The following is an 18,072-nucleotide window of genomic DNA, read 5'->3' as shown; positions in this document are numbered from 1 at the left end:
AGCGAGTGGGAAATTTGCATTTTTGTGGTGTTTATCACTTGCCCGCAATCAACAGGAGCAACTGCTGTGTATCTTATTAGGTTCCTTCAGGTCGCATTCTGTTTGCTGACCGGATCATCAAATGAGATGCTACCTGGATTACCTGCCCTGGAAACTGGAATGTGACTGAGGTCCCGTTTGATTTTACTATGATTAACTTGCACATGGTGGTCGGCCCCTAAATAATTGTGGTTTGACTAAACAGCAGACAGTACTAGTATATCGGTTAATTCCTTCCGTATGTAGAGTATGCTTTACCCTATTCGTTGAATACTGTGGAGTAAAGTTTGATTGAAATGCTAATTGCATTTCAATGATACGATACGAAGTAGTCTCTCCGTCCGAAAAAGCGATACATCCATTCGAGAGATAAGTTTGGGACAAGTTTTTTCAGACGGAGGAAGTAGTAGTAACACGGGATAGGAAATACTCCTAGTGATCCCAATGAAGCTCACGCCACCACTGGATTTCAGCTATCTGCGGCCGTACGTGGTCGAGATGGATAAGCAGCCTCTTCTCCCAGAGGACCCGTCTCCTGCACCACAGGACACGGGTGAGCACCGTGCCTGTACGTCGTCTACCAGTCTGCACTCTGGAGTGTGCTACTCGCAGCAGCCACGGCCCCTGGCCATACGATACGGATGGCGGACTGGGCGCCCACGGCGCCAGCCCCGTCGCCGTCTCCTCCGTCTCCCGGTTTTGTCCCGCCTGCTCGTGTAAGTCGTGACGAGCCCGCCAGACGGCGACACGGCAAGCAGCGCCGCTAAGCCCCAGACCCGGCCCTGGCCCTGGCCCGGAAATCAAAACCCCTCCTCTCGGCGTCGGCACGTTGCACACACGCGCACACACCTGGCTTTGGCTCTGGCTGGCCGCCGCACGCACGGCAAACCGAGCGAAATCCCAGCGATGGGCGCGCGCATCACGCGCGCGGGATTGCAATAGAAAAGGCGAGCGGTGCCAGTGGCAGTAGTAATTAGCGCGCGGGGGTCTCGTACCGTACCGGCCGCGCTTATTCCGGCGCAGCGCGCGACACGCGGTCACCGCGTGGCCGCCCCCCGCACCCGCCCGCATCGCCGCGCACTCCACCGCCGCTGAAGCAAGCAAGTAGCAGCAGCGGCAGCCAGACCGAGAGGCCTCGGGCGGAGGACCTCGACACCTCGAGGGACGCGCCGCACCATCGCCATCGCCATGAGGAGGGCGCAGCCGCAGCAGCACGGGACGGCGCCGGCGCCGGGGACGGGGACGGGGGTGGTGCGCGTGGACAAGGCCTCGCCCGCGTCCAGCTTCCGCCAGCTCGACGACGCCTTCCTGCAGGTCAGTCAGTCGAAACCACCTTCATCTTCTCCCTCGCCTCCCAATGGAACAGTGAGTGAGGCCTGCCCCGCTCTCTCGGCGCACCCACAACGGCAGCGCCGAGTTCCCGGCGTACCGGAGCCCGAGCGCGTGAATGCCGCCCGGCCGGCCGGCGTCGCGCCCTGGGTTTCTTCTGGCCGGCTCTGTTCCCTGATTTCTCGCCGATGGTCCCGCGCGCGTTCTACGTGCGCGTACGGTCTGGCCTGGCGATCTGCCGCGCCAGATGTTCAGGATAGGATACTCTGATTCGACGGCGTGTTCTACGTGATAAGATAATCAACGCCGAGATGTCGATCGTATCCGTGCACTTGAAAGAGATGGATGGATCATGGATGCGGTGCTTGCCAACTGCTGCAATGGGACGTCCGATTTACTATAGAAATTTCCCAAGACGTTGATGTGTGCATTTTGCACAGCAAATCCGTGTCTCATAAACATGAGGTTGAGCTGTGCATTCTGTTGAACTTTTTTTAATTTTTTTTTCATACAATTATGTGTCAACATTGGATAAAACTGTATTGTACTAGCTAACTTCTTCTGCTACGAATGTCAATCGTATTGCGCTGTATATACAACAGAACATTTCAAAATGTACACCTAAGTATGCATCCTAAACTCAACCGCAAACATTCTTAGTAACTACCAATACTTAGGCTGTATAGGATATAAGAAATACTCCCTCCGTTTCTAAATATAAGTCTTTTCAGAGATTTCAATATGAACTACATACGGATGTATACAGACATACTTTAGAGTGTAGATTCACTTATTTTGCTCCGTATGTAGTCCGCATTGAAATCTCTAAAAAGACTTATATTTAGGAATGGAAGGAGTAGTGTAGAGTGTAGTGCAGTTCTTCATTCTGTTTTCGCAAAATAAAAAATGTTCTTTCATTCTGTTCTTTTATGTATCCTCTTGAAGTGCAGATGCTTACCAGCACATCTTTTTGTCTGTTTGATATCCTGTACTGAAAATACTTTTCTTGTTGGTTATACATATACCTCTGCACTAACCACCTTTTTTTCTGTCACTATCCTGCTTCTGTACATCAGAATATCTTCTATTGTGCTTATATATACTATATATTATCATTTTGACTTTGTGTTGACAATTGTTTTTATTTTTTTGGCTTCCCTTTTTATTTATGTGTTCGTTTCAGAAACAAACAAAAATCTGGCTTGGCGAAGTTCTCCATGTTAGGTTTGATGAAGACATTTTGGTAGCAGACCTTCTAGGTGACGGGGAATTGCTGTAAGATCCATTCATCGTCACTTTCTACTTCTCTAGCATGCAATCCTACTACTTGGTGTTACTTCGTACTCCCTCTGTAAAAAATATAAGAGCGTTTAGATCACTACTTTAGTGATCTAAATGCTCTTATATTTCTTTATAGAGGGAGTAGGTTTTTGTATGAATTTCCTTTTATGTAATGTGCAACTAAGAGATCTTGGGTTGCAGTGAATGATATGCTTTAGCTAATAATGCCTAATAGGCAACTTTGGTTCTTTACAAGTGTGAGCTTCTGTCTACATTATGAGCCAACTGTTCAGAAAAATAATGCTTAACACTGCCCAATCCTTTACCTTAATTTTATGGGCAATATTAATCAAAGTAGTCACATGTTCTGAGACATTTTTTATTTCCTTAGCTTTTCCTAATTTTTCTTTGATACATTCTGCTTTTTATGCCGACAGATTTCAAGTTTCCAAAGTAATATGGAAGAGGCTACTCAGAAAGAACAAAGAACAACTCAAGCAATCAAAAGTATATATTTATGAGAGACCATCTTTTGGTAAAAGCAATGGGAAATATACGCCCTATCCAAAAGTAGACTCGTTTCTAAAGGTATTAATAATTTAATGTTACTCCTAGCAGTTTAGCAAGTCGTTATCTTTATTTTCAATTTATAAGTGCATTAATTTTCACTTTATCGGCTTGATTTTTTTTGAAAGGGCAGCTTATCATATTTTTTTTCTTTCTAGGTATGCCAAACCCTTGGATTAGCTGGAATTGATTTGTTTACCCCTTCTGATGTGGTCGAGAAAAGAAATGTTCGGAAAGTCTGCATGTGCATACGTTCACTGTCTAAAAAGGCTGGGATGATGCAGCTAAACGTAAGTCCTGGATTTGAATGCAACCCATTTCAACAATGACTTTCTTTCTGCAAAATAAAAACATTTTGGTCAAATTTTCATTGACCAATAAACACTGTAATTCTAAAACAAGTGTTTCTGCTCCCTGGTGACAGGTGCCTGATTTTGATGTTGTAACCCACACAATAGCCATGCCCAACTATATTGTTGGAGGCATCCGCAGAAGCTTGGAGCAGCCACAATGCAGTTCATCTTGTTCGAGTGGGCACAGTCCGCATGCCATTTCTAAAGTACCACATTAGCTGGCAAACTCTTTGTAACAATTGTTTCAGTTTTCTTTGCATGTTCTTGCCGACTGATCAATATTATTCCTTTCAATCCCTATTTTCCACAGAGCATATTTGAAGGACAGAGTGATGAACAAAGCGACCGACATTATGACTCTGATGAAGCAGAGAGCAGTCTCTTTGTGCTAGGGCCTCAGGATTCTCTTGATGACGACAAACTTTCCGAGCTTTTGCAGTTGGGTGATGCCCCCAAGGAAGAAAGAGAAGGCTATGGAGACAGTGGGCATGAAATGCCCGAAGAGAAGTCGCTAGCCGAATCAGCGGGATCACTTGACGCTGGTGTTATGGATGCTGATACTACGAATTCAACTCCTTTTCATGAGAACCTACTCTCACCAACAGATCGGTGTTCAACAACTAGAACAAATAAATGTTCGCTAAGCTCAGAAGAGTCAGACTCCATAAACAGTTATTTAGCTTCCGACAGTTGCAAGAATGATTTGAACGGTCCTCCTGTCAAAGTGTCCGAAAGGATTCATGATGGACACGCCGAACCTTCACATGATTCTGTTCAGGGAAATGGGAAAATATTCACTGATCACCCAGAAAAAGATGATAGCGCAAGGACTAAGGATCACATGGTATTTCCTGATATGCCAAGCATTTTGGATGCTACTCTTATTGTTATTTCTTTTTGTCTGGACTACCACAACAGAACAATAACATTTATCTTGACTTTGCTAATCCAGGAAGCTTGCAAATCCGACAAACTGGATACAACTGAAAACAACAGCAATGCTCAGGGCACAGGGAACGATGCTCCAAAATCTGGGAATGGGGTGCTGAAGTCAGTTGCTGGAGGGATCACGCTCATTGGCGCAGTGTTCTTTGTAGCTCATCTCAGGTATGGGATCATTGTGAGCATTAGACAGTAATCTGACGTGTAGGACATTAATAGATCTTCTGAAACCGTCTATCAATGCTGCAGGAGGAGCAAGGGGATAAGCTTTACAACAATTTTGCCTTCACTTTCTGAAAAAACAATTCAGAGCGACTCAAGGGCGAAGAAAGTCGAAAACGGAAAGACAACCGAGGTATATCCAGGCGGATGGCTCAAGGTTTGACAGGACGGACATGCCGAATAATCGGGCACAATTTGGAAGGTTATGTCTATGATGTAAATTCATATGTACTGGACTTATGGAGCGTTACATACCAGCTGTATCCTAATTTGGTTATAGAGCTGCGTCAAGTGACCTAAAGTTAAATGCGATATATATTACCGTTCTTTCCGTGTAAAGAATTGTATAGGTGATTTATCACTGTTCATAATTCAGAGCAACTTTCTACTAGCTTCAGGCTGCGTCATGGAGGTGAAATATGTCCAACTTTTTTGAACTAGCTTTTGCCTACTTTCTTGTTTGGTTAACCAACTTTTCTTGTTATAGTGGCTATTTTTCCCAGCAGATTAATATGGTTTTGCCAATTCTGAGTCGTGTGAGTTTTTATTATGTCTATGTTGACATCTTGAGCTGTGTGATGTGTCGGTGTTGATTTGTATAGAGGGTATAGAGATTTTCCTTTTGGGAAAAGGGCAACAGCCATGTATTATATATTAAGTAGCACATGCCAAAATACACAACGGAACATGGAACATGGGTCTAGGCGCACCTGAATTTCAAAAATAATAATTAAAAATAGTAAAAAAAGTGAAACTTTGTCGAAACAAGCATTGTTTAGTGTACCTCACGTCTAAAGTTTCGCGACAAAATAACTTCGGTGGTATTCGGAACAAATACAAACAAAACCGGCAACATATTAAGCTTACCATTCACACATTTGTGGTTGCAATTTTGTCTTTTTCGCCTACAATACTACGGAAGTCACTTTGTCGCGAAACTTTACATGTGAGTGATACACAAGAAAACGCTTGTTCCGACAAAGTTCCACATTTTTTTTCCATTTTTTCAAAAAAAAAAAATTGCCTAGTCGAGTGCGCCTACACCCATGTTCCAAAAATCTGCACTGGTAGCACATGGCCTTATGAAAATACCTACATAGAAATTGAAAAATACCTCCTAATCTTTAGGGGTGCCAAAATTTTCTTCCTCCTACATCCATCGACAGTATTCTGTGAGCAAAGCTCATTGCCGGCTCTTGGTCTTTGTCTCAACAGAGCAAACTTGTTGAAACCCAAAAACTTGTAGAAGCAGTAGCCGGTAAGTCGTCAATGTATATCAGAAGACCGCGCCAGCCATGATCTACATAGCAAATTACTGCCTCAAAAAAGAGAACATCGGAAAGGGCATGTAAGACGCCTCAGCTTCCTACTATAAGACACCTTATCATTCAAGGACGAGTAAAAAGTTATTGCACCTGATATGCTTGGCGATCCAAAGGTTTGGCCAAGCGGAGTCGTGGAGCACAAATCTCACACCGATCAGGCCGAGGTTGGCCAACCTTCGTAGTAGAGTCCGAGAAACAAAACACATGGCCATGTTGTCTGCTTCGCAGAACAGTGCCATCGAGACAAACCCATAGAAGAAGAAAAAACAGACCCCGAGAACTAGATATGAGGGCGCATGATCCTCACATGCCTCCCGATGATGCAAGGAAGCACCACCGGAACAAGGACGAGGCGGGGAGACCTTATTCCACGTCGACGACGAGGCCATCGTCTTGCCACCGCCAACCGGAGACAAATCTAAATTTATTTATAATACTACCACCATTAGACCGAAGCCCTGCGCGGCCCTCTCCCCCTCCCATCCCCGGGGTGACAAATGGAGGGGGGGGGGTGCTTGTGCCTATCGGGGAGTTGGGGAACATAAGACACTGCCTGCTCCTAGGTCACATGAGCGAGGAGGAAAGAACAATTTGTTTCTGAACGCATGAAGTGGATGGTTATTAAAGGGTAGAGAGAATTGTGAGCAGATTATGTGATTAATACCATCGACTTAAATATAAAACAAATTTAGTTGACATATCCTGTAAAATAAATTCAGAGTTCGGCACTGTTTACCGATTGGGAACATGGGATCTTGCATTTGGGCCTGCCCACATAGGGAATATGCACCTTGTTACAAACCAAAACGTTGTGATCATGATTAGAACTACCATTAGTGGTTAGTGAATCTACTCATTTATTCTCGCTATCATTTGTGTCCTATTGAAATGATCAAGATGGACATTGAGGGGGTGTTAATAGGTAATCTACAATTTTTATTTGAATTATTAGCAAGTTAGTCTTATGAAATGTGAGCCTAACAATACTAAGGAAAGATAAATAACCCACATGATGCTTGCAAGGTCAAGGGACCAAAGTAATAACAAGTAAATGAGCTAGGATTAGGGATAACCGAAAACAGTGAGATGTATCCCACTGGTCACTACCTTCGAGGGGAGCTAGTCAGCGTTGGAGAGGTGGGAACTCCACAACCAACCAACACCACATAGAGTTGCTGAAAATGAAAAAAGGTTTGGGGATTAATGTTAGAGGTAATATGCTCAAACGGAAAAAATAGTGATTGGCAGAATTGGAAAATCCAGAAATGTTAGAGGAAATTCAACCTTTGTCCGAGGAATAATACACAAGAAAAGGTTTTGTGGAGGGTACCTTGTTTCACATATATGACGAAGAAGAAAAATACTAGCAGAATAGATCCAGTGAAAGATGGCTACTGCATGGAGATACTAGTGTTGGTGCAAATAATAGAAAGAGTTGTAAAATGGCAATGACATGTTACAGGTGTTGGAAATATGCCCTAGAGGCAATAATAAATAGTTATTATTATATTTCTTTGTTCATGATAATCGTCTATTATTCATGCTATAATTGTATTGTCCGGAAATCGTAATACATGTGTGAATGCATAGACCACAACGTGTCCCTAGTAAGCCTCTAGTTGACTAGCTCGTTGATCAACAGATAGTCATGGTTTCCTGACTATGGACATTGGATGTCATTGATAACGGGATCACATCATTAGGAGAATGATGTGATGGACAAGACCCAATCCTAAGCATAGCATAAAAGATCGTGTAGTTTCGTTTGCTAGAGCTTTTCCAATGTCAAGTATCTTTTTCTTAGACCATGAGATCGTGCAACTCCCGGATACCGTAGGAGTGCTTTGGGTGTGCCAAACGTCACAACGTAACTGGGTGACTATAAAGGTGCACTACGGGTATCTCCGAAAGTGTCTGTTGGGTTGGCACGGATCGAGACTGGGATTTGTCACTCCGTGTGACGGAGAGGTATCTCTGGGCCCACTCGGTAATGCATCATCATAATGAGCTCAATGTGACTAAGGCGTTAGTCACGGGATCATGCATTGCGGTACGAGTAAAGAGACTTGCCGGTAACGAGATTGAACAAGGTATTGGGATACCGACGATCGAATCTCGGGCAAGTAACATACCAATTGACAAAGGGAATTGCATACGGATTGATTGAATCCTCGACACCGTGGTTCATCCGATGAGATCATCGTGGAACATGTGGGAGCCAACATGGGTATCCAGATCCCGCTGTTGGTTATTGACCGGAGAGGCGTCTCGGTCATGTCTGCATGTCTCCCGAACCCGTAGGGTCTACACACTTAAGGTTCGGTGACGCTAGGGTTGTAGAGATATATGTATGCGGAAACCCGAAAGTTGTTCGGAGTCCCGGATGAGATCCCGGACGTCACGAGAGGTTCCGGAATGGTCCGGAGGTGAAGAATTATATATAGGAAGTCAAGTTTCGGCCACCGGAAAAGTTTCGGGGGTTACCGGTATTGTACCGGGACCACCGGAAGGGTCCCGGGGGTCCACCGGGTGGGGCCACCTATCCCGGAGGGCCCCGTGGGCTGAAAGTGGAAGGGAACCAGCCCTTAGTGGGCTGGGGCGCCCCCCTTGGGCCTCCCCCCATGCGCCTAGGGTTGGGAACCCTAGGGGGGAGCTTCCCCCTTGCCTTGGGGGGCAAGGCACCCCTTCCCCCCCTTTGGCTGCCGCCCCCCCTTGGAGATCCCATCTCCGTGGGCCGGCGCCCCTCCCAGGGGGCCTATATAAAGGGGGGAGGGAGGGCAGCAAGACACAGCCTTGGGCGCCTCCCTCCTCCCCTGCAACACATCTCTCTCTCGCAGAAGCTTGGCAAAGCCCTGCCGAGACCCGCTACATCCACCACCACGCCGTCGTGCTGCTGGATCTTCATCAACTTCTCCTTCCCCCTTGCTGGATCAAGAAGGAGGAGACGTCGCTGCACCGTACGTGTGTTGAACGCGGAGGTGCCGTCCGTTCGGCACTCGGTCATCGGTGATTTGGATCACGGCGAGTACGACTCCGTCATCCACGTTCATTGGAACGCTTCCGCTCGCGATCTATAAGGGTATGTAGATGCACTCCTTTCCCCTCGTTGCTAGTAGACTCCATAGATGCATCTTGGTGAGCGTAGAAAAATTTTAAATTATGCTACGATTCCCGACAACAAGGGACTGAGCAGATTCTCGCTCATGCTACTGATATTTTACAAGTCTCTATTTGGTCGTATTGAAACCAATAATTTGAGACTACATGATGAAGAGTGGGGAAATGAATTAGAAGTTAAACGAGTTGGACAATGCTGAGTTGGCGAGCCTTTTACTAAGCAACATATTAGGTTTGCTTTTTATAAGATGGTCAATAATTGGACTCATGGAGTAGATGGAATTCTTGCCGAATTCTATCAAAAGTGATGCAACCACAACCATGTTGTCCGTCTGACGGGAGCCAAAACTAAGGCTAGTCGGCATTAAACCAAATTCAAAGCAGAAGGCAAAACGCAAAGGGACAACAAAATAATGAAACCAGCAAAAAGCTAACTCTTGGCATTGCATAAAGACTTCAAAAGTTTTTACATGTTCCTTGTGAGGGCATGTACCTGGGTAATATGTTCTGCTATTTCCCCTTTGCTCTTTCTGGCTAGCCGCATCACTCCATCATCGAGGGGTCTGCCGGATTCTACTCCGTTAGCCCATGCGCGAGTTGGGGTGCCCCTGTTTTTTTTATGATTTAATTTCAAAAAAATGTCCCCAAAATTCAAAAAAAGTGTTTGGGATTTCAAAAAATGTTCCAAATTTTGAAAAGAGTTCCCAGATTTTAAAAAATGTTCATGAATTTGAACAATATTAATCAGATTTCCTCTCAAAAAAATATTAATCAGATTTGAAAATATGTTCCGAATTTATTTATTTTATGAATTTTAAAAATGTTTCTAGATTTTAAAAATATTCTAGGATTTCAAAAAATGTTCCAAAATTTTAAAAATCTTTCCACATTTCAAAAAATATTTGATTTTTCATAAAATATTCAAAAAATTGAAAACTAAAAAAAATAAGAAAAATGAAATGAAGAAGAACGAAAACCAAAAATTAAATAAAGAAACTAACAGAGAAAAAAAGGAAAAAATGGTTTAGAGAAGGTTCAACCGGTGGGACGGAATAGGCTGGCCCATATAGCAGGACAACTCTCGCGTTTCTTCCCCACGTCATGGAGAATAGAATTGGGCCCGATCGGACGGTTAGAAAAATGCAACTGCGCGCAGCTCTTCCTTGGGGAACTGGGCTTCTCATTTGTGCAGACCATTGGCGATAACCGGATTCACGCTCGGCCCAGTCAAGCTCAAGCCTATACCAAACCCTCTCTCTCCTCCCGTCCTCCTCCTCTCTCCATACTTCCGCTCTCCAGGGTTCGTTTCCCCTCGGAGCCGAAACCCTAGCCGCCGCCGCCGACGACCGCGAGCAGGCTCAGATGGGAGGCAAGTGCCCGCACCGCAAGGTCAAAAAGCGCCGTCTCAACTGCAAGCAGGTGCGCCGCGGCAAGTTCCTCGTCAAAGCCGACGACGCCGTCTACGACGAGCTCGTCAAGCTGGCCGACCAGGGCAAGGATTCCGAGGGCAAGGCGCTTCCCGTCGACGAGGACCTCCCCGGCATGGGCCAGTTCTACTGCCTCCACTGCGAGTATGCCTCCCAACTCCACCACTCTGCTTCGATTTCCTCCATGTATATCGGATTAAAGCATCATGTCGTCCTTTTGTGGTGCTAGTGTGATGTTCTTGATGGTCCTATTTAGATGCTGTTACAGACATAGTAGGGCGTTTTTGGGTCAATTAGGATGTGATAAATTGCACATGTTCTAGTATGTTGCTGCATATATGCTACAGGAAGCTGTAATATCTGTGTCTGAATACTTGGGGATCTATAGGTTGTTTTGACAGTGCCTTAACTGAATCAAGATGGGTAGGTAGGCAACTGTACTTGTGAATCACTGTATCACACAATGATATGTTCTGTGCCTGTGAGGAGCTTCATTTCTCAGTTTCTCGTACAGCAATGCAACTCTATTTCCTTCTGATTATTTATACTACATGTTCTGGTGGTGGCTGCAGTCGGTACTTCGCGGATGAGACCGTGAAGGAGGATCACTACCGCTCAAAGCGCCACAAGAAAAGGTGATTCCCCTTGTTCTGAGTCAACTTATTAAAGCTTATGTTCAGTGTTATATGATGCACCAGAACTCCCTGAGCTGGTGCACTTGCGTCGATGCCTGTATCCGTATCCAGTACCAATCTGAGGATCAGATTTGGAGAGATAATTTAAATATGCTGGTGATAATTTAAATAGCAATACATTGGCCCAGTGTGACAAAACCTAGCACATCCCACAGCCATGTCTCCTGTGCAGGACACTTGCATATGAGCCTTTCCTCTCTCATGACATGCACTTTGTTTGTGACTGCCCATCAATCAAGAGAAACCTATAATACATGCACTGTGTTGCATGATGCTATAGCTGAACAGAGGAGACTCTGCTCTAAATTCTCTCACGCAGTGTTTTGAAGTAACTGTTTATTTGAATCGTGTGTAAGTTTTAATGTTCAAGAGCCAACTTAGTTGTGTGAATGTAATCCAGTTGCTAAGAAGCAAGAACATTGGCCATTGTTTCTAAAGAATTTTAGCCTGATGAAAGACCTTTAATTCAGTCCCGCATAACTTGAGCTTGAAAGGAACATACGAAGCTGTAGAAAGATCTTGATGTGTGAAGTCTCCTATCTAATGACTACCTTTTGATTCATGTAGGGTCAAGCAGTTGTCTGGACCAGCCCCACACACGCAAATAGATGCCGATCTCGCTGGTGGAATGGGAATGCCGGACAACGGCTTGAAGCTCATGTCTTCCTGAACTTTGTGATCGTTGTTTGATGTTTTTATTGCTGTTGCTATACATCTGTACCAACTTTGCTTGATTTGTAACATGCAAATAGTCGCTTCGGTCGAAGAGGTTAGGATTATATATTTCTGTGTCTGCCTCATGCTTGCCAGCTTTTATCTACATTGAGAACGAGTTACCTATCTGCGTCTGGGACAAAATGTCAATGATTTAGCAGCAGATTATGTACTATGAATTGGAACTCCATAGTGGTATTCTCATCAGCTTGAATACAAGCTATCTGTGGGCCCTTTATCGGTTAGGTTAATTTCTGTGTGCTGTCAGCAGACAAGTGCAAATTGTAGTAGGCCCTCCTTTTCTGTAAAGATCTCTTGGGTTATCGATATATTACAGATCTCTGGGGTTATCGATATATGCGTGTAGCTCGTTGCCCTGGCAGCAGGCAGTGCCACTGCATTTCATAGGTCCATTGTTCTGGCGGGGCGGTGCAATTAGAACAACTCCAACTCTCGTCGACCCAAAAGGACGGGCGATTTTGTCTGCTTTTTATCCGTTTGGGTCGTCCGTCTTATTTATAATCTGTATGATTTTGTTTGTTTTTTGTCTGTTTGGGTCATCCGTCTTGTTTATAATTTGGGTCGGCAGTGCGTTTAATGTGCTGACCCATATTTGCTTGCGTGGTGTTTTTGAACAAATATACACAAATTTTACATAGTTCTACAAGCAAACAAAAATAACATAGTTTCATAACCAAATAAATTTAGCATAGTTTACCAGCCGAATAAAAATTAAATTATCTCAAATACATTAAAAAAAGATACATCTATTGGTTGTCAACATGAGCTCACATATGCTCAACCAAATCATTTTGCAGCTGCATGTGAGTTTCTCAATCACGCATTTCATGATGAAATTGAGTGAGGTGTGTAAACGTTGTCGCGCCTCCATGCTCACGCACAATATTCTCATCCTGAAATTGAAACCCTTGATTATAAATACATTTCAAGCGCTCATCCTCTACGATCATATTATGCATGATCACACAAGCAGTCATCACCTCCCACAACTTCTTAGTGCTTCAAGTTCTAGCAGGATACCAAACGATGTCCCATCGAGATTGAAGCACACCAAACGCATGCTCCCACATCCTTCCTAGCACTCTCTTGCTCTTGAGCAAATCTCTTCCTCTTCTCACCGACAGGGTTGGAGATTGTCTTCACAATAGTGGTCCACTGAGGATAGATACCGTCACCTAGGTAGTAACCTTTGTTGTAGTTGTGGCCGCTGATGTTAACATTGACCGGCGAGCATTGAAGCACGTTGATATCATTGTGCGACCCGACCATGCCAAAGAAAGAGTGCCAGATCCAGAGATCTTGTGAGGCCATTGCCTCAAGTATGACAGTGCAAGCCCTGACATAGCCCCTATACTGCCCTTGCCAAGCAGAAGAGCAGTTCTTCCACTCCCAGTGCATGCAGTCTATGCTGCCAAGCATCCCTGAAAAGCCCCTGCTGGCATTCATCGCCAACAAGCGGGTTGTATCTTCAGCAGTCGGCTCTCTCAAGTACTTAGCACCAAACACAGCAATCACAGTCTTGTAGAACCTGTATATAGACTATAGGCACGTAGACTCGCTCGTACGCACGTACTCATTAATGAGATCACTGGGCATTCCGTATGCAAGCATCCGGATGGCTGCAGTGCATTTCTGATAAGATGAGAAGCCAATCTTTCCAAGGGCATCTTCTTTGCACTTGAAATAATTATCGTATCCAACCACCCCCTCTCTAATACGGTTGAAAACATGCCTAGCCATACGGAAACGCCGCCGGAATTTCCGATATTTGAATAGCGAGTTGGTTGTGTCAAAGTAGTCCTTCCAAAGAAGGAAATGACCGCTCTCTCGGTTGTGATTCAACGCCGGAATGTGCCCCGGGATCGAGCCCCGGAACAACGGCCGCTGCCTATTAAGGTGGTCATGGACCAATGATGACCCACAAGTATAGGGGATCTATCGTAGTCCTTTCGATAAGTAAGAGTGTTGAACCCAACGAGGAGCAGAAGGAAATGACAAGCAGTTTTCAACAAGGTATTCTCTGCAAGCACTGAAATTATCGGTAACAGATAGTTGTATGCTGAGATAATTCGTAACGGGTAACAAGTAACAAAAGTAAACAAGGTGCACCAAGGTGGCCCAATCCTTTTTGTAGCAAAGGACAAGCCTGGACAAACTCTTATATAAAGCAAAGCGCTCCCGAGGACACATGGGAATTGTTGTCAAGTTAGTTTTCATCATGCTCATATGATTCACGCTCGTTACTTTGATAATTTGATATGTGGGTGGACCGGTGCTTGGATGCTGCCCTTCCTTGGACAAGCCTCCCACTTATGATTAACCCCACTCGCAAGCATCCGCAACTACGAAAGAAGAATTAAGATAAATCTAACCATAGCATGAAACATATGGATGCAAATCAGCCCCTTACAAAGCAACGCATAAACTAGGGTTTAACCTTCTGTCACTCTAGCAATCCATCATCTACTTATTACTTCCCAATGCCTTCCCCTAGACCCAAATAATGGTGAAGTGTCATGTAGTCGATGTTCACATAACACCACTAGAGGAAAGACAACAAACATCTCATCAAAATACCGAACGGATACCAAATTCACATGATTACTTATAACAAGACTTCTTCCATGTCCTCAGGAACAAACGTAACTACTCACAAAGCATATTCATGTTCATAATCAGAGGAGTATTAATTATCATTAAGGATCTGAACATATGATCTTCCACCGAATAAACCAACTAGCATCAACTACAAGGAGTAATCAACAGTACTAGCAACCCACAGGTACCAATATGAGGTTTTGAGATAAAGATCGGATACAAGAGATGAACTAGGGTTTGAGAGGAGATGGTGCTGGTGAAGATGTTGATGGAGATTGACCCCCTCTTGACGAGAGGATCGTTGGTGATGACGATGGCTTCGATTTCCCCTTCCGGGAGGGAAGTTTCCCTGACAGAACAGCTCCGCCGGAGTGTTGGAAATATGCCCTAGAGGCAATAATAAATGGTTATTATTATATTTCTTTGTTCATGGTAATTGTCTATTATTCATGCTATAATTGTATTGTCCGGAAATCGTAATACATGTGTGAATACATAGACCACAACGTGTCCCTAGTAAGCCTCTAGTTGACTAGCTCGTTGATCAACAGATAGTCATGGTTTCCTGACTATGGACATTGGATGTCATTGATAACGGGATCACATCATTAGGAGAATGATGTGATGGACAAGACCCAATCCTAAGCATAGCATAAAAGATCGTGTAGTTTCGTTTGCTAGAGCTTTTCCAATGTCAAGTATCTTTTCCTTAGACCATGAGATCGTGCAACTCCCGGACACCGTAGGAGTGCTTTGGGTGTGCCAAACGTCACAACGTAATTGGGTGACTATAAAGGTGCACTACGGGTATCTCCGAAAGTGTCTGTTGGGTTGGCACGGATCGAGACTGGGATTTGTCACTCCGTGTGACGGAGAGGTATCTCTGGGCCCACTCAGTAATGCATCATCATAATGAGCTCAATGTGACTAAGGCGTTAGTCACGGGATCATGCATTGCGGTACGAGTAAAGAGACTTGCCGGTAACGAGATTGAACAAGGTATTGGGATACCGACGATCGAATCTCGGGCAAGTAACATACCGATTGACAAAGGGAATTGCATACGGATTGATTGAATCCTCGACACCGTGGTTCATCCGATGAGATCATCGTGGAACATGTGGGAGCCAACATGGGTATCCAGATCCCGCTGTTGGTTATTGACCGGAGAGGCGTCTCGGTCATGTCTGCATGTCTCCCAAACCCGTAGGGTCTACACACTTAAGGTCCGGTGACGCTAGGGTTGTAGAGATATATGTATGCGGAAACCCGAAAGTTGTTTGGAGTCCCGGATGAGATCCCGGACGTCATGAGAGGTTCCGGAATGGTCCGGAGGTGAAGAATTATATATAGGAAGTCAAGTTTCGGCCACCGGGAAAGTTTCGGGGGTTACCGGTATTGTACCGGGACCACCGGAAGGGTCCCGGGGGTCCACCGGGTGGGGCCACCTATCCCGGAGGGCCCCGTGGGCTGAAAGTGGAAGGGAACCAGCCCTTTGTGGGCTGGGGCGCCCCCCTTGGGCCTCCCCCCATGCGCCTAGGGTTGGGAACCCTAGGGGGAGGAGCTTCCCCCTTGCCTTGGGGGGCAAGGCACCCCTTCCCCCCCTTTGGCCGCCGCCCCCCCTTGGAGATCCCATCTCCCTGGGCCGGCGCCCCCCAGGGGGCCTATATAAAGGGGGGGGGGAGGGAGGGCAGCACACTACAGCCTTGGGCGCCTCCCTCCTCCCATGCAACACCTCTCTCTCTCTCGCAGAAGCTTGGCGAAGCCCTGCCGGAGACCCGGTACATCCACCACCACGCCGTCGTGCTGTTGGATCTCCATCAACCTCTCCTTCCCCCTTGCTGGATCAAGAAGGAGGAGACGTCGCTGCACCGTACGTGTGTTGAACGCGGAGGTGCCGTCCGTTCGGCACTCGGTCATCGGTGATTTGGATCACGGCGAGTACGACTCCGTCATCCACGTTCATTGGAACGCTTCCGCTCGTGATCTACAAGGGTATGTAGATTCACTCCTTTCCCCTCGTTGCTAGTACACTCCATAGATGCATCTTGGTGAGCGTAGGAAAATTTTAAAATTATGCTACGATTCCCAACAGTGGCATCATGAGCCAGGCCTATGCGTAGTTACTATCTACGAGTAGAACACAAAGGAGTTGTGGGCGTTGAGTTTGCCAATTCTTCTTGCCGCTACTAGTCTTTTCTTGTTTCGGCGGAATTGTAGGATGAAGCGGCCCGGACCGACCTTACACATACACTTACGTGAGACAGGTTCCACCGACTGACATGCACTAGATGCATAAGGTGGCTAGCGGGTGTCTGTCTCTCCTACTTTAGTCGGAACGGATTCGATGAAAAGGGTCCTTATGAAGGGTAAATAGAAATTGGCAAATCACGTTGTGGTCATACGTAGGTAAGAAACGTTCTTGCTAGAAACCTACAAACCACGTAAAAACTTGCAACAACAATTAGAGGACGTCTAACTTGTTTTTGCAGCAAGTGCTATGTGATGTGATATGGCCAGAAGATGTGATGAATGATATATGTGATGTATGAGATTGATCATATTCTTGTAATAGGAATCACGACTTGCATGTCGATGAGTATGACAACCGGCAGGAGCCATAGGAGTTGTCTTTATTATTTTGTATGACCTGCGTGTCATTGAATAACGCCATGTAAATTACTTTACTTTGTTGCTAAACGCGTTAGCCATAGAAGTAGAAGTAATCGTTGGCGTGACGACTTCATGAAGACACAATGATGGAGATCATGATGATGGAGATCATGGTGTCATGCCGGTGACGAAGATGATCATGGTGCCCCGAAGATGGAGATCAAAGGAGCATAATGATATTGGCCATATCATGTCACTATTTGATTGCATGTGATGTTTATCATGTTTTTGCATCTTATTTGCTTAGAACGACGGTAGCAAGTAGGATGATCCCTTATAATAATTTCAAGAAAGTGTTCACCCTAACTGTGCACCGTTGCGAAGGTTCGTTGTTTCGAAGCACCACGTGATGATCGGGTGTGATAGATTCTAACGTTCGAATACAACGGGTGTTGACGAGCCTAGCATGTACAGACATGGCCTCGGAACACACGCAATACACTTAGGTTGACTTGACGAGCCTAGCATGTACAGAGATGGCCTCGGAACACGGAGGACCGAAAGGTCGAGCATGAGTCGTATAGAAGATACGATCAACATGGAGATGTTCACCGATCTTGACTAGTCCGTCTCACGTGATGATCGGACACGGCCTAGTTAAACTCGGATCATGTTTCACTTAGATGACGAGAGGGATGTCTATCTGAGTGGGAGTTCATTAAATAATTTGATTAGATGAACTCAATTATCATGAACTTAGTCTAAAATCTTTACACTATGTCTTGTAGATCAAATGGCCAACGTTGTCCTCAATTTCAACGCGTTCCTA

General features: G+C 45.3%; 2 protein-coding genes across 3 annotated transcripts; both read left to right on the top strand.

Annotated features, from left to right (window-relative positions):
* Nucleotides 1–590: 590 nt before the first annotated feature.
* Nucleotides 591–5,124, top strand: LOC109742221 (protein OPAQUE10). Of its 2 annotated transcripts, none has more exons than XM_020301310.4 (8): nucleotides 591–1,353; nucleotides 2,552–2,643; nucleotides 3,087–3,237; nucleotides 3,375–3,506; nucleotides 3,641–3,775; nucleotides 3,880–4,413; nucleotides 4,522–4,676; nucleotides 4,761–5,124. In XM_020301310.4, the coding sequence occupies exons 1-8, from the start codon at nucleotides 1,228–1,230 to the stop codon at nucleotides 4,894–4,896; spliced, it is 1,461 nt and encodes a 486-aa protein (XP_020156899.1). In that variant the 5' UTR covers nucleotides 591–1,227; the 3' UTR covers nucleotides 4,897–5,124. The 2 variants fall into 2 exon arrangements, with proteins under 2 accessions (XP_020156899.1, XP_073352212.1); XM_073496111.1 differs by having other exon boundaries at nucleotides 639–2,075; nucleotides 2,202–2,643.
* A 5,308-nt stretch (nucleotides 5,125–10,432) lies between these two features.
* LOC109742225 (zinc finger C2H2 protein ECU02_0310) lies at nucleotides 10,433–12,230 on the top strand. The gene is made up of 3 exons (XM_020301315.4): nucleotides 10,433–10,746; nucleotides 11,175–11,237; nucleotides 11,865–12,230. Exons 1-3 carry the CDS (start codon nucleotides 10,538–10,540, stop codon nucleotides 11,965–11,967), a joined length of 375 nt encoding a protein of 124 aa, XP_020156904.1. The 5' UTR covers nucleotides 10,433–10,537; the 3' UTR covers nucleotides 11,968–12,230.
* The last annotated feature ends 5,842 nt before the right edge of the window (nucleotides 12,231–18,072 follow it).

This window comes from Aegilops tauschii, chromosome 4 (genome assembly GCF_002575655.3).
Source record: "Aegilops tauschii subsp. strangulata cultivar AL8/78 chromosome 4, Aet v6.0, whole genome shotgun sequence".
Lineage (NCBI taxonomy): Eukaryota > Viridiplantae > Streptophyta > Magnoliopsida > Poales > Poaceae > Aegilops > Aegilops tauschii.
Note: the sequence above shows the minus strand (reverse complement) of the source record. Positions and strands in the feature narration are given on the sequence as shown.

Excerpts from the sequence above, each read along its gene's own strand:
- LOC109742221 (XM_020301310.4), top strand. The coding sequence starts at position 1,228 with ATGAGGAGGGCGCAGCCGCAGCAGCACGGGACGGCGCCGGCGCCGGGG. Across the intron at positions 1,354-2,551 it reads TCGACGACGCCTTCCTGCAG|AAACAAACAAAAATCTGGCT; the intron begins GTCAGTCAGTCG and ends TGTTCGTTTCAG. Across the intron at positions 3,507-3,640 it reads CTGGGATGATGCAGCTAAAC|GTGCCTGATTTTGATGTTGT; the intron begins GTAAGTCCTGGA and ends CCCTGGTGACAG.
- LOC109742225 (XM_020301315.4), top strand. The coding sequence starts at position 10,538 with ATGGGAGGCAAGTGCCCGCACCGCAAGGTCAAAAAGCGCCGTCTCAAC. Across the intron at positions 10,747-11,174 it reads TTCTACTGCCTCCACTGCGA|TCGGTACTTCGCGGATGAGA; the intron begins GTATGCCTCCCA and ends TGGTGGCTGCAG. Across the intron at positions 11,238-11,864 it reads TCAAAGCGCCACAAGAAAAG|GGTCAAGCAGTTGTCTGGAC; the intron begins GTGATTCCCCTT and ends TGATTCATGTAG.